This window comes from Zalophus californianus, chromosome 9 (genome assembly GCF_009762305.2).
Source record: "Zalophus californianus isolate mZalCal1 chromosome 9, mZalCal1.pri.v2, whole genome shotgun sequence".
Classification (NCBI taxonomy): domain Eukaryota; kingdom Metazoa; phylum Chordata; class Mammalia; order Carnivora; family Otariidae; genus Zalophus; species Zalophus californianus.
The window spans coordinates 129,139,192-129,155,131 of NC_045603.1; the positions used below are offsets into that span (position 1 = coordinate 129,139,192).

General features: G+C 42.8%; 1 protein-coding gene across 11 annotated transcripts in view; it reads right to left on the reverse strand.

The window, feature by feature from the left end:
• The window catches only part of DHTKD1 (dehydrogenase E1 and transketolase domain containing 1), a 56,134-nt gene that overhangs the window by 11,282 nt on the left and 28,912 nt on the right, over window positions 1-15,940 (reverse strand). For 9 of the 11 annotated variants that reach the window (XR_003519973.2, XR_003519976.2, XR_003519975.2 and 6 more), the window contains exons 8-13: window positions 14,659-14,971; window positions 13,375-13,459; window positions 12,766-12,905; window positions 6,340-6,490; window positions 4,990-5,096; window positions 3,745-3,909 (exon numbers count right to left, since the gene is read on the reverse strand). Coding sequence is in view for 4 of the 11 variants with exons in the window: in XM_027594536.2 (XP_027450337.1) it covers window positions 3,745-3,909; window positions 4,990-5,096; window positions 6,340-6,490; window positions 12,766-12,905; window positions 13,375-13,459; window positions 14,659-14,971 (961 nt within the window). In the remaining 7 variants the exon portion in view is untranslated. The remainder of the gene's footprint in view (window positions 1-3,744; window positions 3,910-4,989; window positions 5,097-6,339; window positions 6,491-12,765; window positions 12,906-13,374; window positions 13,460-14,658; window positions 14,972-15,940) is intronic. The other 2 variants (XM_027594534.2, XM_027594537.2) reach the window with 2 other exon arrangements.

Genomic DNA, 15,940 nt, shown 5'->3' on the forward strand with positions numbered 1-15,940 from the left:
GAAATTAAACTTTATTATAGGTATGTATGTATAGGAAAAGACACGGTGAACGCAGGGTTTAGTACTATCTGCGACCTCAGGCATCCAATGGGAGTCTTAGAATGTATTCCCCACAAATAAGGGAAGGATATTGATGCTTACACTATTTGCACCTGAAAACCTTTTCTAAAAAACTATTTCTGCTCACAGTGAGACGGAGTGCTCCCTATATCCAAGTTATTCCGGAAAGATTTTTTTTAAAAGAAAGAAAGCAGTGAGGCCAACTAAAACTAAAAAGATATTTCTGTTTAAATGTAATGAGACACAAGGGGAGGTTGGGGGGGATAGCTGAAACAGGCAATGGGGATTAAGGAGTGCACATCTCAGATGAGCACCGAGCGATGTACGAAAGTGCTCAATCACCATACTGTACACCTTAAACTCATATACCACTGTATGTTAACTGGAATTAGCATTTAAATCTAAAAAGCCAAAAAACTTTAAATAAATAAAATTAGATACAGAAAATAGAGGAAAGTATGTACAAAAATGACAAAAGGACATTACAGACCAATATCCCTGATGAACATGGAGGCAAAAATTCTCAACAAGATACTAGCTAATCGAATCCAACTGTATATTAAAAGGATTATTCACCACGATCAGGTGGAATTTATTCCTGGGCTGCAGGGGTGGTTCAATACCTGCAAATCAATCAACGGGATATGCTACATTAATAAAAGAAAGGATAAAAACCATACAATCCTCTTAATAGATGCAGAAAAAGCATTTGGCAAAATACAGCATCCTTTCTTGATAAAAACCCTTGACAAAGTAGGAATAGAGGAAACGTGTCAACATCATAAAGGCCATGTTGGAAGACTCACAGCGAATATCATTCTCAACGGGGAAAACCTGAAAGCTTTTCCCCTAAGGTCAGGAACACAACAGGGATGTCCACTCTCACCACCGTGTTCAACACAGTACTGGAAGCCCTAGCCTCAGCAATCAGACAACAAAATGAAATAAAAGGCATCTGAATTGGCAAAGAAGAAGTCAAACTCTCACTCTTCACAGATAACATGATCCTCTATGTAGAAAACCCAGAAGACTCCACCAAAAAATTGCAGGAATTCAGCAAAGTCGCAGTATATAAAATCAATGCACAGAAGTCTGTTGCATTTCTATATGCCAATAATGAAGCAGCAGGAAGAGAAATCCAGGAATCGGTCCCATTTACAATTGCACCGAAAAACGTAAGATACCTAGGAGTAAACCTAACCAAAGAGGTAAAAGATCTGTACTCTGAAAACTATACAACACTTACGAAAGAAATTGAGAAAGACACAAAGAAATGGAAAAACATTCCATGCTCATGGATTAGAAGAACAAATATTGTTAAACTGTCTACACCACCTGGGGTGCCTGGGTGGCTCAGTTAATCCTCTGCCTTTGGCTCAGGTCATGATCCCAGGGTCCTGGGATCAAGCCCAGGTTGGGCTCCCTGCTCAGCAGGGAGTCTGCTTCTCCTTCTGCCCCTCCCCCACCCCAGCTCATGCTCTTTCTCTCTCCCTCTCTACGTGTGTCTGAAAAAAATAAAATCTTTTTTAAAATGTCTATATTACCCATAGCAATTTACACATTCAGTGCAATTCCTATCAAAATACCACCAGCATTTTTCACAGAGCTGGAACAAACAATTCTAAAATTTGTATGGAACCAGAAAAGACCCCAAAAAGCCAAAGTAATGTTGAAAAAGAACCAAAGCTGGAGGCATCACAATTCCGGACTTCAAGCTGTATTATGAAGCTGTATCATCAAGACAGTATGGTACTGACACAAAAACAGACACACAGATCAATGGAACAGAATAGAGAGCCCAGAAATGGACCCTCAACTATGTGGTCAACTCACACTGGACAAAGCAGTAAAGAATATCCAATGGATGGGACGCCTGGGTGGCTCAGTTGATTAAGCGTCTGCCTTCGGCTCAGGTCATGATCCCAGGGTCCTGGGATAGAGTCCCATATCGGGCTCCTTGTTCATCGGGGAGCTTGCTTCTCCCTCTGCCTGCCACTCCCCCTGCTTGTGCTCTCTCTCTCGCTCTCTCTCTCTGACAAATAAAATCTTAAAAAAGAATATCCAATGGAAAAAAGATCGTCTCTTCAACAAATGGTGTTGGGAAAATTGGATGGCAACATTCAGACGAACAAAACTGGACCACTTTGTTACACCATATGCAAAAATAAATTTAAAATAGATGAAAGACCTAAATGTGAGGCAGAAATCCATCAAAATCCTACAGGAGAACACAGGCAGCAACCTCTCTGACCCCAGCTGCAACAAATTCTTACTAGATACGTCACCAGAGGCAAGGGAAACAAAAAATAAACAAATAATAATAATTATTTGGACTTCATCAACATAAAAAGCTTCTACACAACAAAGGAAACAATCAACAAAACTAAAAGGCAGCCTACGGAATGGGAATAGATACTTGCAAGCAACGTATCAGACAAAGGGCTAGTATCCAAAATCTATAAAGAACTCATCAAATGCAATACCAAAAAACAAAAAATCCAGTCAAGAAATGGGCAGAAGACATGAACAGACATTTCTCCAAACAAGACATACAGATGGCCAACAGACACATGAAGAAGTACTCAATGTCACTCATCGTCAGGGAAACACAAATCAAAACCACAAAGAGATACTACCTCACACTGGACAGAATGGCTAAAATTAACCACTCAGGAAACAGCAAAAGTTGGCGAGGATGCAGAGAAAGGAGAACCTTCTTAAACTGTTGGTAGGAATGCAAGCTGGTGCAGTCTGGGAAACAGTTTCTTCAAAAAGTTAAAAATAGAGCTACCCTACGACCCAGCAATTGCACTACTAGGTATTAATCGAAAGGATACAAAAATAGTGATTCAAAGGGGCACGTGCACCCCAATGTTTATAGCAGCAATGTCCAAAATAGCCAAACTATGGAAAGAGCCCAGGTGTCCATCAATGGATGAATGGATAAAGAAGATGTGGTGTATATATATATATATATATATATATATACAGTGGAATGTTACTCAGCCATCAAAAAGAATGAAATCTTGCCATTTGCAACAAGGTGGATAGAAATAGAGGGTATTATGCTAAGTGAAATAAGTCAGTCAGAGAAAGACAAATACCATATGATTTCACTCATATGCGTAATTTAAGAAACAAAACAGATGAACATAGGGGGCAGGAAGGAAAAATAAAATAAGAGGGGGAAACCAACCATAAGAGACTCTTAACTACAGGAAACAAACTGAGGGTTGCTGGCGGGGATGGGGGTTGGGGGAATGGGGTAACTGGGTGATGGGCATTAAGGAGGGCATGTGATGTGATGAGCACTGGGTGTTCTATGCAACTGATGAGTCACTGAATCCTACCCCTGAAACTAATAATACATTATATGTTAACAAACTTGAATTTAAATAAAATTTTTTATTTTTTTTATTTTTTATTTTTTTTAAAAGATTTTATTTATTTATTTGACAGAGAGAGACAGCGAGAGAGGGAACACAAGCAGGGGGAGTGGGAGAGGGAGAAGCAGGCTTCCCGCTGAGCAGGGAGCCCGATGCGGGGCTCGGTCCCAGGACCCTGGGATCATGACCTGAGCCAAAGGCAAGACGCTTAACGACTAAGCCACGCAGGCGCCCCTAAATAAAAATTTTTAAAAATGACAAAACGAGACAAGCTTCCTAACTAGTTTTTTCTACTTACAGGGAACCTGAGTAACATCTTCGGAGAAGCAACGATGAGGGGTTTTCGGAAGTTCCGGACCATCTGTCTCCTGAGCAAGTGGAAATACTGTGCAGGAGTAGTCGGGTGCACCACGAACATGTTCACCGTGTCTCCATCTACCCCCTGTTCGATGCTGTCACACATCTGAGGGAGAAATGGAAGAAAGGAGCAAATGTTCAGGTTATCTCATTCAATCATAATGGCCTGGGCTGTCCTAAGGGAAACACATCTGTATACTGATGACGCCCAAACCGTATCTTCCGCATACATATGTATGGATCCTGTATTTCTTCCCCAAACTGTAGTTTTGTGTTTGCATCACACATAGTCTTTAATTTGCCTGCAATTTATTTCTGCATTCTAATTTTTATAAAATCATTTTTCTGTATTTTTACCTGTCGATATAACTGTCCATCTGTCTGTCTACTGTTCTGTCTACCTTTCTACTGATCTGTCATCTGATTGTATGTTTTATCTGCACATATGCCAAAATCACTAATGATATTCACGTACTAAGGCTATGTGTACAGGTGTCTCCCATTTACTCTGAAATACATCCGAAGATAGAACGGGTTTATACAGAGAAGGATGATAATGAGCAGATGTGATAAAACAAGTACAGTATAATGAAATACTAACGGTAGAATCTAAGGGGTCGGCATATGAATGTTCACTGGAAAATCTTACAACTTTTCTGTATGTTTGAAAATTTTCATAATAAAGTATTAGGAAGCCATATGCATAAAAGGACGTAGATTAATGATCCATACCAACGAGTAACCGTGGATATTTCTGGGTGGTTATAAGTTTTTTTTTTTTAATGATCATAAATCATTTTATAAAAATACTATCACTACTGGAAAAAAAGAATTTTAGGTAAAAATACAGATTCCTAGGCCCCGCCCCGAAGAATCTGATCTGGTGTTGGTCCCTGTACCTCTATTTACAAAAAGCTCCATAGGTGATTCTGACGATCAGCCTGGTTTGGGAACCCCGACCTTTGCCATACAAGAACCACTTTAATGGCCATAAACCCACGATGCTGGTGTACCCCAGGCATCACATTGATAAGGAGTATTGACGTTGCATTGAATCTGTGTCATTCAAATACTCCAAGGTCTTACAGTTTGAGGTGTGCGTGAAGTATCTACAGGAGGTAGCTCTATTTCAAAGCCCCTCGGAAGCAGGAAGCATTTCTTGGAATCCAGAAGGCATGGGACATACCTGCAGGAACCGCTCTATGCGGCAAGAGGAGTGGTCAGGTCCAGCCCCGTCGTACCCGTGGGGAAGGAGAATAACAATGCCGCTCTGTAGGAGCCACTTGGCCTCCCCTGGGAAAGCACGTGACAGGGAGTAAGAACTCTCTGAAGCAGGAACAGAATGGCCTGATGTGACTTGGGTAGTGACACAAATTTAGTTTGCTGTCCAATCCCCTAAAATCATTTCCATTCCATGCACTTTCCAGCAGTGTTCCGTGCTTCAGAGGAAAATACCCACCCTACTGGCTGAAACCCTATAGGACATGTTCGCTGAACGGGCTTTAGCAGATGGAAGACAAATTCAAAGGGGAATGTCCCAGTTTCAAGGACAGCATGTGTCTCTGATTCCAGGTGGCTCTTGCCTTTCCTCACGGCACCACTTACAACACAGGTCACTGTCCTCAGCCTGAGGGCGCAGACACTTGAGGAAGGCCTCTGGGCATGTCAAAGCCCAGTCTCCTCAAGGCACCTTTCTTCCCCCCCCCTTTTTTTTTAAGTTTTTATTTATTTACTTGTCAGAAAGAGCAAGTGAGAGAGAGAGCACAAGCAGGGAGAGCGACAGGCAGAGAGGGAGAAGCAGGCTTCCCGCGGAGCAGAGAGCCCGATGCAGGACTCGGTCCCAGGACCCCGGGATCACGACCTGAGCCGAAGGCAGACGCTTAATGACTGAGCCACCCGGGCGCCCCGGCACTTTTCCTTCCTTACAACTACAAGGTAACAGAGAAACACAGCAAAGGGAGGACTGAAGTGTACAAATTCCAAGCATGGTTCCCCCAGAGAATGGGGTGACAGGGACTCACACTTGTACTTTACTACATACCTTTGAATTTTACAATAAGCAGGTTCTGCTTTTGTAAATGATGATCAAAAACAATAAAGATGCACAACTACCAGCTTTCAGATACTTGAATATCCCTGGGTTGAGGGAAGTGGATTTTCAAGGCCGCCATTCACTCTGACCACAAATCCTCACTAATGTCACCATTGCCTGCTTGTTATTCATGTCACAGCTCTTCAACATGCCCTAAGCACAGACCCGAAAATCCATTGCCTAGGAGCTGGCAGGTACATGCCCTGCTCCCTACAGCCAAGCACACTCCCCTGGAGAAGGTGCTGCCTACAGTCAGAGTGGCCCCCAGCCCTCTGGCAGCTTTCGTAACCATCCCATAGCTGCCAGGCCCCAAAAGATGGCAGGGCAGCCCCCCCAACTCTCCTGAGGGTCTGTGCTACAGCATCTCGTAAGCAGCTATGGCCCTTTCCATTCATTTGTCCCCAAGAGGCTAAGGCTGTGCCACATGCATATGCCAACACCAACCTCCAGAGATGAACGTGTCAAAAATGATCTGCGCACCATTGAAGAAATCACCAAACTGAGCCTCCCAGAGGGGCAGTAACTTGGGGCTTTCAATGCTCATTCCATATTCAAATCCCAGGACAGCTTCTTCTGACAAGGGGCTGTTGCTGACCTAATGCAAAGGAAGAGAACAGAAACACTGTCATGCAAGGGAAGGGGTAACAGGAATCAGTAAAGCATCACACACCTCTCAAAAGGGAGGAGGGGCACAGAGGGGGGCTTTCTTTCCATTCATCTCCGCATTTCTTTGAGAAAGGCGGTCTGCTCTCCGTGTGTGACGCGTCTGGGGAATGTTGGCACAGAGACAGGAGGGAAAAGAATGGAATATGGGCATTAAAGATTCTCTTTGAAGATCAGCAAAATTAGGGGCGCCTGGCTGGCTCAGCTCGTTGAGCAACCAACTCTTGATCTCAGCTTGGGTCTTGGGTTCAGGGCTGTGAGTTCAAGGCCCATGTTGGGGCCTACTTAAAAAAATGAAAAATAAAAACTTAAAAATTTTTAAAGAGGATAAACAAAATTAACTTCTCAGATAACCTATCTTTATTGCTGAGAGTAAAACTGTGTCATACAAGCTTTTAAAAAATATATCACAAAACAAAGCGGGGGAAGTTACCAAAAGTAAGCCTACCTTTGGTTAGAATCCATTATTCTAATATCCTATCTGCACAATAGAGCAAAAGAACCATCACGACATGTTAAGATAAAAAAGAAAAACAGAACATAAAATTAGATCTCTGAGGAGGCAAAAAAGACAGGACAATTAAACGCAACACGATTCTACTGAGTCACAGGATAGCATGAGTGGATCTAAGGGTGCCACGCTAAGTGAAGTGAGTCACACAGAGAAAGACAAATACCATATGATTTCGTTTGTATGTGGAATCCAAAAAAAAAAAACATGAGAAACGAAAAAGCAAACAAAAGCAGAAACAGACCCATAAATACAGAGAACGAATTGGTGATTGCCGGGGGGGGGGGGGGGTGGGGATGGGCAAAGTGGATGGAAGAGAGACTAGGAAGTCCAGGCTTCCAGTGATGGAATGAGTAAGTCACGGGGTGAAAGGTACAGCACAGGGAATATTGTCAATGGTAGTGGAGCAGTGTAAGGTGACGGATGGTAGCTAGACTTGTGAGCACATCACCGTGTTGTACACCTGAAACTAATACAACATTGTGTGTCAACTCTACTTCAATTAAAAAAACAACAAAAAAAAAAGAGGGGCGCCTGGGTGGCTCAGTCGTTAAGCGTCTGCCTTTGGCTCAGGTCATGATCCCAGGGTCCTGGGATCGAGCCCCGCATCGGGCTCCCTGCTCTGCTTCTCCCTCTCCCACTCCCCCTGCTTGTGTTCCCTCTCTCACTGTGTCTCTCTCTGTCAAATAAATAAATAAAATCTTTAAAAAAAAATCTTTAAAAAAAAGATAAAACAAATAGAAATAAACACAACATGATGCTGAATGGGGCTGGAGGATGAGATGGTAGTCAAGTTCCAAGGTTCGTTTCCTGCCGTGGGGCTGTACTGCCGTGGTGGAGGAAAAGGTTCTTGTTTGCAGAAACATGCACTCAGGGCAGGAGGTGAACAACCTGGTATTTCCAACTTGGTGTCTCAAATGTCTCAGAAGGAGAAGAGCTCCTTTTGTATTGGACATCGAACTTTTTTGTAATTTCGTCTTTATTTCAAAATGTTTCTAAAAGATATCTGTAAGTCGTGTATTTATAGAGTAACAGTTGGCAAGAAAAAGGAATGCAGTAGTGACACAGGATGCCACTTGGATGAACCCTGAGAACAGGACGCTAAGAGAAAGGAACCAGTCTCAAAAGGCTGCTTATTTATATGATTCTATCTATTCGAAAAGTCCAAAATAGACAAATCAATAGAAACAGAAAGTAGATGAATGGTTGTCAGTGGCAGAGTGGAGGGAGGAATGACGACACTCCTACTGGGCATGGGACTCCTTTCTGGGGGTGATGAAAATGTTCCGAGACTAGACAGTGGTGATATTTGCACAACTCGGTGAATACGCTAAAAACCACTTAATTGTATACATTGAAAGACTGAATGCTCTTTTACTTAAAAAAAAAAAAACTCTGGCTGGGAGGGATGGGGGTGCTGGGGGACAGACACTGGGGAGGGTATGTGCTTGGTGAGCGCTGTGAATTGTGCAAGACCGTTGAATCACAGACCTGTACCTCTGCAACAAATAATACATTACATGTTAAAAAAAGAAGAAGATAGCAGGAGGGGAAGAATGAAGGCGGGGGGATATTGGAGGGGGGAGAACCAGGAGAGACGATGGACCCTGAGAAACCAACCGAGGGTTCTAGAGGGGAGCATGGGGGATGGGTTGGCCTGGTGATGGGTATTAAGGAGGGCACGTTCTGCGTGGAGCGCTGGGTGTTATGCACAAACAATGAGTCATGGAACACTACATCCAAAACTAAGGATGTCATGTATGGTGACTAACATAACATAAAAAAAAAAACCAACTCTGGAGGCGCCCAGGAGGTTCAGTCAAGCGGCCTACTCTTGGTTTCAGCTCAGGCCATATCTCAGGGTCGTCAGATCAAGGCCCGGGTCGGGCTCTGCGCCTAACAGGGAGTCTGCTTGAGATTCTCCCTATCCCTCTCCCTCTGGCCCTCACCCTGAGAGGGCAGGTGTGCACGCTCTCTCTCTCTAAAAAACAAACAAACAAACAAACAAAAAACTCTGGGAAAAAACTACATCTCCACTATGACTGCAAGTATAAAAATTTGCGATTTATATGGGTAAGTACTCAGTGACAATATAGAAAAATAAAAGTAGATGATTTATTACCATGGTAGGATTGTGTATAATTTGTCTTTTCTGATTTCTCTTTTGATTTCAGTTATAATCTGTATGTTACATTAATTTTAAAAGACAGCTACATTGCTCAGATTCCCGAGTGCACTGTAAATGGGGTTCAGACTGGTACCCTCACCTTCTGCCTCCCCTCCTCATCTGTCTTCCTACCTGAAGCTGACATACCCGCCCGTGTTCTACATCCACTCTTCCTTTCTGCTGCTTCACCAGCTTCATCACCTAATGCCCGTTTTCTGAACCCCTCCTCACTGGCTTTCCCCTCACGGCAGACAGAAATCAACAGCTCAAAAATGCAGTGAGAAGCATTCCCCTGACCCATGCTCTCTAGTTGTAGCTTCCTTTCACAGTCAAGCTTCTAGAATTATCTAATCCACTTGTCTCCAGTTCTGTAACTCCTGTTTACCCCTCAAGCTAATGCAATCTAGCTTCTGTTCTCACCGCTCCACGAAAACAGCTCTATGTGAGGTCGACCCTTGACCTTCCAGTTGCTAAATCCAATGGCCATGCTGTTCTCTCTCATATAGGACTTCTCCCTCCTTCAGTTCATGACACAGCGACTTCCAGTTCTCCTCCTGCCTTTCTGGATGCTCTTTTGGGAAATACTTTTCCTCTGCCAGCACCTTAAAAAAACTGTTTTTCCCAAGACCCTATCCCTTGGCCCTCTTCCTGTTCTGCTCTCTCCCAGGGAGATAATCCCACCCTGTGGTTTCAAACATTTCTACACCCTGATGATGTCCAAACGTGTATCTCAAGACCAGATTCCTTCATTAACTCCAGACATCTGTATCTAATTGCCTTTCTGTAATGGACAAAAACTTCTATGTTCTTCAGCCACCTCAAAGGCAAATGTCCAAAACTGAATCCATCATCTTTCCTTACCAAACCCGTTCCCTCTCTTTACTCTATATTTGGGTGAATGCCGTCATCATATAGCAAATGTCCGAGTCAGGAAGCAGGAGATAAGCAAGACTAGTCTTTCTTCTCCACTCCCTACATCTACCACTAAGTCCTATAGCTCTTCTCAAATCTGGCCCCATATTCCGTCTGCACCGCTACTGCCCTAATTCAGGTCCCTGCAATTTTCTGCCTAGACAACTGAGAAGTCTCCTTGGAAATTGCCCTTACCTCAGTAAAGCTGGGACAGACAAAACTGTCCAAAATTCTCATCCATCTTCAGCTTTCAAAGTACCATCAGGAGGGCTCTTTCTGATACAAAAACCTGATCACCTGTTCAAAATTCCTCCAAGGTTTCCAGCTTCTGTTACATTCCAAGTCTTTCGCAATGTGGGGAGTCTGGCCAGTCTCCTCTCCCTCGCCCCTGTACCCATTTTGCAGCTGAACCTCCAGTGACATGAAGCTATTTGGAGTTCCTGTCGTCTCACTTCACAGGCTTTGTGTGTACGACTGTGCCCACCTGGAATGTCCTCTCTGCATGCACCAGACTAGGCAACTCATGTTCCTCCAGCCCCAACTCAAATCTGGCTTCCTCTCCCAAGCTTCTCCTGATTTCCCAAGTTGACTTGCTACACCTTCACCTGTACATTCAAATGTACTTTACACACTTGTATACGCGTATCTACCTTCATGTCTTGGATTTATTAATGCTTTTATTTATTCCCAAATGCACTTGAGGTGGCTCATGATATACATAATATACAATGTGATAATGTAAATGTTAAGTAGAGAGAAAAAAGATAAAGATTGAGACACAGAACAGAGGGGACAGACAACCTGGTGACCTACAGTCACCAAGGGTACCATGGCCTTCACCCCTTCCTGGGAGCCATTGCTGACTGGAGAATGCCACACGGTCGCAGAACTCACGGTGCATACACAAGACAAACCACTGCTCAATGAGCTGCAACCACTCTCAGGACCATGAGCAAGAAGGAGTTCCTCCCAGGGTCTCCATATAAAGGACATGCTATTAGATAATTAATGAAATCTTTGACAGCATCCTCATAATAGATGCAAGGCATTTACTTGGAGCTTTCTAAATAGTAATAGTCAAAATGAACTGATACGATATATCGAGTCACAATTCAGAGAAGGACATGGGGGTGGTGGGATACTTCACATTTCAGTATCTAGATCCCCAACCTGACTTGAGTCAGGGGTAGATTTCAGACTAATGTAAAGAAAAGATGAGCGTCATGTCCTTTTAAGTAATTGTTCTGGAATCTTGCTTGTGACAAGCGAATTTTTTTAAATATTGAGTATCAGTATACTCAAGATTATACTCAAATGACTAGAATAGGAAGAAAGATGACATGCCACTAAGCATACCTTGAAGGATAATTTAACAAACATCATGTGCCCAGCACTATGCTAGCTATTAGATAAAAATGAAAAGACCCAGCCCCTGACTTTGACTCTAATGAGTAGAGCTCAGTGACTAGCACATAGAAGTATATGGTAATAGATATATTCGTCAAGCCCACTAAACCTTAGAAAATAAGGTAACCTTGAGAAAGCTGGGCATTTTTTTAAAAATAAGCTCTATGCCCACTTATGGTGCCTGAACACATGACCCAAAGATCAAGAGTTTCATGCTCTACTGACTGAGCCAACCAAGTGCTCAAGGGCTTTTTAATTTTTTTTAGTAGGCAAGAAATGTTGACTTATCATCCACATCTTTGGCTTCCTTTAATGAATTCAGCAACGCACAGATTACAACATCAATTTTGGATTGACAAAATGAATAACCATTTGACATTTACAAGACTACAGATAAGTAGCTGGAGTAAAACAGCTCTAGTCTACTCCCTAGTATGCTGCTTCCATCCCAAGTGTATAGACCTTCATTCTCCACCCATTCAGCACCCTTTATTTCAAAAAGGATTGAACCCGTGTTGCTAATGGCAAGATTATTTCTTTTTTATAGCTGAGTAATATCTAGAGGGTATAACGCTAGGTGAAATAAGTCAGTCAGAAAAAGATAAATACCATATGACTTCACTCATGTATGGAATTTAAGAATGAACGAAATGAATGAAAAGAAAGAGAGACAAGAAACCAGACTCAGAGAACAAACTGGTCATGACCAGAGGGAAGGCGGATAGATAGATGGGGGGCTGGGGGGCTGGGGGGCTGGGTGAAATAAATGAAGGGATTAAGAGTACACTTATTTAGATGAGCACCAGGTGATGTATGGAAATGCTGAATCACCATACTGTACATCTGAAACTAATATAACACCATGTTAATTATACTACTTTAAAAAAAGATTGAACTCGGGGCGCCTGGGTGGCTCAGTTGGTTAAGCGACTGCCTCAGGCTCAGGTCATGATCCTGGAGTCCCGGGATCGAGTCCCGCATCGGGCTCCCTGCTCGGCAGGGAGTCTGCTTCTCCCTCTGACCCTCTTCCCTCTCATGCTCTCTGTCTCTCATTCTCTCGTTATCAAATAAATAAATAAAATCTTGAATAAATAAATAAATAAATAAAGATTGAACTCAAAGTTGCCAACATCTGCTTCTAGTTGCTTTAAGAATCCTATAACTATAATTATCGGTACCTGGGTTTTACAATAAATTGAAGACATCCTACCTCTAGAAACCCCTTCTGATTCGGATCCATATGGTTCAGAGGGATATAGGTGTCATCGGTCCTCTGGCAAACAACCATTGCGTGCCTCTGACTAAAAGTTCCACGGCCAACATCTTGCCCACTCAGACGCACATTAAAACCTTAAGGAAACAGGTAGGAAAAAAGAAAAATCCAGATTCCCATGAATAACTTAAGGCATGGTGACCCTGAATTCTTACACATCAGCTCAACCTGAGAATTTTCCTTAGCAAAGAGATTATCGTTACTAAAATAAACCTATCCTATATTCAAAAGTCTGTGTAAGGTGAGAATATACAAGAATGGAGAATCATCATTCGCTCTACAATCTTTAGAGGAAAATATCTTTCCAACTCATCCAGCACAGAGCCCTTTGTTTCACAGCAAGAAACGTTCTGTCATTTATTCTCTGATCAAGGTTACCAACATGACTTATACTAAGATCAAATAATATTGTCGAAAAGTTTAGAACCTCTCTAGTCAATGAAAATGACAGGAGATAGTTCTAATCCAAAACCTCAGAGGTCACATATAACAAATGTCATACAAAGCACCCCCTACCAGCTGTGTAGCTAACCAGAAACTTCTTACCCTGAGCAAGTAATGAGCCCAAGGCAAGAGCTTCTGCCGTGGCCCAGTCTAACTTTGTTCCATCCATCACTTTCTCCAGTCTGGACTGCAAAAAATGGAAGGGGAGGGGAAAAAAAAAAAAAAGGACACTTTTAAGAGTCTACCCCCTTTTTCACACTGAGTCCAAACAATGTAATGCAACAACAGTAAGTATCAAAAGCACAATGTTAAGTAAAAGAGAAAGTGTGAAGGAAACGTAAGAGGATGACAGCAGTTCTAGCTTTTCAACCAGGCAAAACAAGCAGGCGCTTGGGTTAGTGGGTAACCTGTGCGTGAAGCAGAGGAGATGGCGCCAGGGAGTGCACGAGGGAAACTACGTCTAATATTCTAATTCTTCAGCTGGATGGTAAGTACATAGATTGTTTTAAGAGTCTCTATGCCTGGGGTGCCTAGGTGGCTCAGTCGGTTAAGCATTCGACTTTTGGATTTGGCTCAGGCCACGTCTCATGGGTCATGAGATTGAGCCCCTCAAGGGACTCCCTGCTCAGCGGGAGTCTGCTTGGATATTCTCTCCCTCTTCCCCTCCCCTCCCATCTCAAATAAATAAATCTTAAAAAAAATAAGTCTCTTTACAGACAATAATAACCTAAAAAGGAAGTCATCCAGAGGACAGTGCCTCCATTCAAGTTTAAGAAAGGCGAAAGCCTTTGGCTCCTTGCTCCCCCACTTTCAGCACAGAGAGTCCCACATTCTAGGAAACACCAAGGCACCGGCAAACCAAGACTTCAATCTATATTTAACCTGAGACAATATATAAAACTGAGACCTGCATAAGGGCCTAAACGGTCGCCTTTGGGGTATGCATGTTGACTTTTATTCATTTTTATTTAAGCTACTCCCCAAAATGAAAGTGTTTTCTGCTCACTGGTCAGAAAAATCGAAACAGGCATTCCTGTGCTGCCGTATCTATGATAATGGGCACGTAGTCCACATGCATGTGATGTATTAAACATGTACGAATAAATAAATAAATGGAGGGAAATGAGAAGCAGACCAAATCTGCATTGACTCTCAGGACCAAACCATGTATGTGGGTAGGAAGGGAAGAAGAAAAAAAAAAGGAGAAGGGGACAAATCGGAGTTCAGTGACTATCAGCACCAAAACATCACCAGGATCGGCTCCCACCACCTGGCGACCCACAATCAGTAACTCCCAAATTCGTTAGCCAACCGGAAAGACCAGATCAATGCCGATTTCTTTGCTGCACGAGACAAACAGTCACTGGAAATCATAAGGCTCCCTACCTGAACATACATCTTCAGAAGGTGACTGTGCATCTGGAGGTCCTCTGGCACCTCCACGGACTTCAAGCCAATAAACCGCAGGAGGTCGAGGGGAACACCCGTGTCCCAGGTGCTAATGCAGGCTGGCGGCTGGACCAGGCCCTGCCAGTGGGCCTGCAGGTTGGTGGCCGGGGGGCTATAGTGCGCCATGTTGGTTAAATGGTCATTTAACTTCGCGTAGTAGGAGGATTTGATTTCCAACACCTCTTCCTGAGTCATGAGTCCATCAGCAATCAGGTGCTCTGCATAGGTGTCTGGGATGCTCTTTCGGGCTCTGTCCAGGAAACAGGGGAAAAAAGGCCATCTGATTTGCAACAATTGAAGAATGAGACACAGTCACCGTCAAAGGTATCACAGAGCATCATCACCATAAGAAGGCACGCAGGGCACGTTCTGGAACTAGACAGCGGGGGTGGTTGCACAACATTGTTGAGTGTACTAGATGCCTCTGAATTGTTCACTTTAAAATGATCCATTTATGTAACTTTCACTCCAATACCTTATTTTTTGTTTAAGGCAATGGTGAGCAACAACCTCTTCCAAGTAAGCAAGAAAAAAACAAATTCCTCTTTATAGGCTTTCAGCTACATCAAGGTAGAAATAATTAGTAGAGTTTCTCTACGAATTGGTACATTCTGGACAGTTATTTATAAAAGTGACCTACATTGTCTACCCCTTTATTTCAAAAAGTATTGAACTCAAAGTCGCCAACATCTGTTTCCGGTGGCTTTAATAATCCAGGAACTATAATAATCAGTATCCCAATTTTACAACAGTAATAATGCCACTCTATGTTCACATAATACTTTAAACTACAAAGCTTGCTCATATACTTTATCGTATTTAGTCCTGACAAAAGGTAGACCAGATGAATCTTTTTTAATGGGGCCCTGAGCCACATCAAGCCACTCAGCAGCTAAATTCAAAGCTAAACAGAGAACCCAGACTTGCTCTTCCAAGAGCAGTCTGCTACCTATGACCAGAAAGACCTGTAAAATGTCACGCAATTTATTCCTCTGCTTTCATTTATACCTATGAAGAAATAAAGGGGGGAAGCGGCTCTGTTGTACTCTCTAGTATCAAAACAAAAATTCCAAAGTAACACATTCCTCTCTGTCACATTAATCTTCTATCCCAGTGCTGTCCAGCAGAAATGTAGTATGAACCAATGCGTAATTAAAAATTTCTTAGTGGTCACATTAGAAAAGGCTTAAAAAAAAATAGGTGGAATTAATTTTATTTA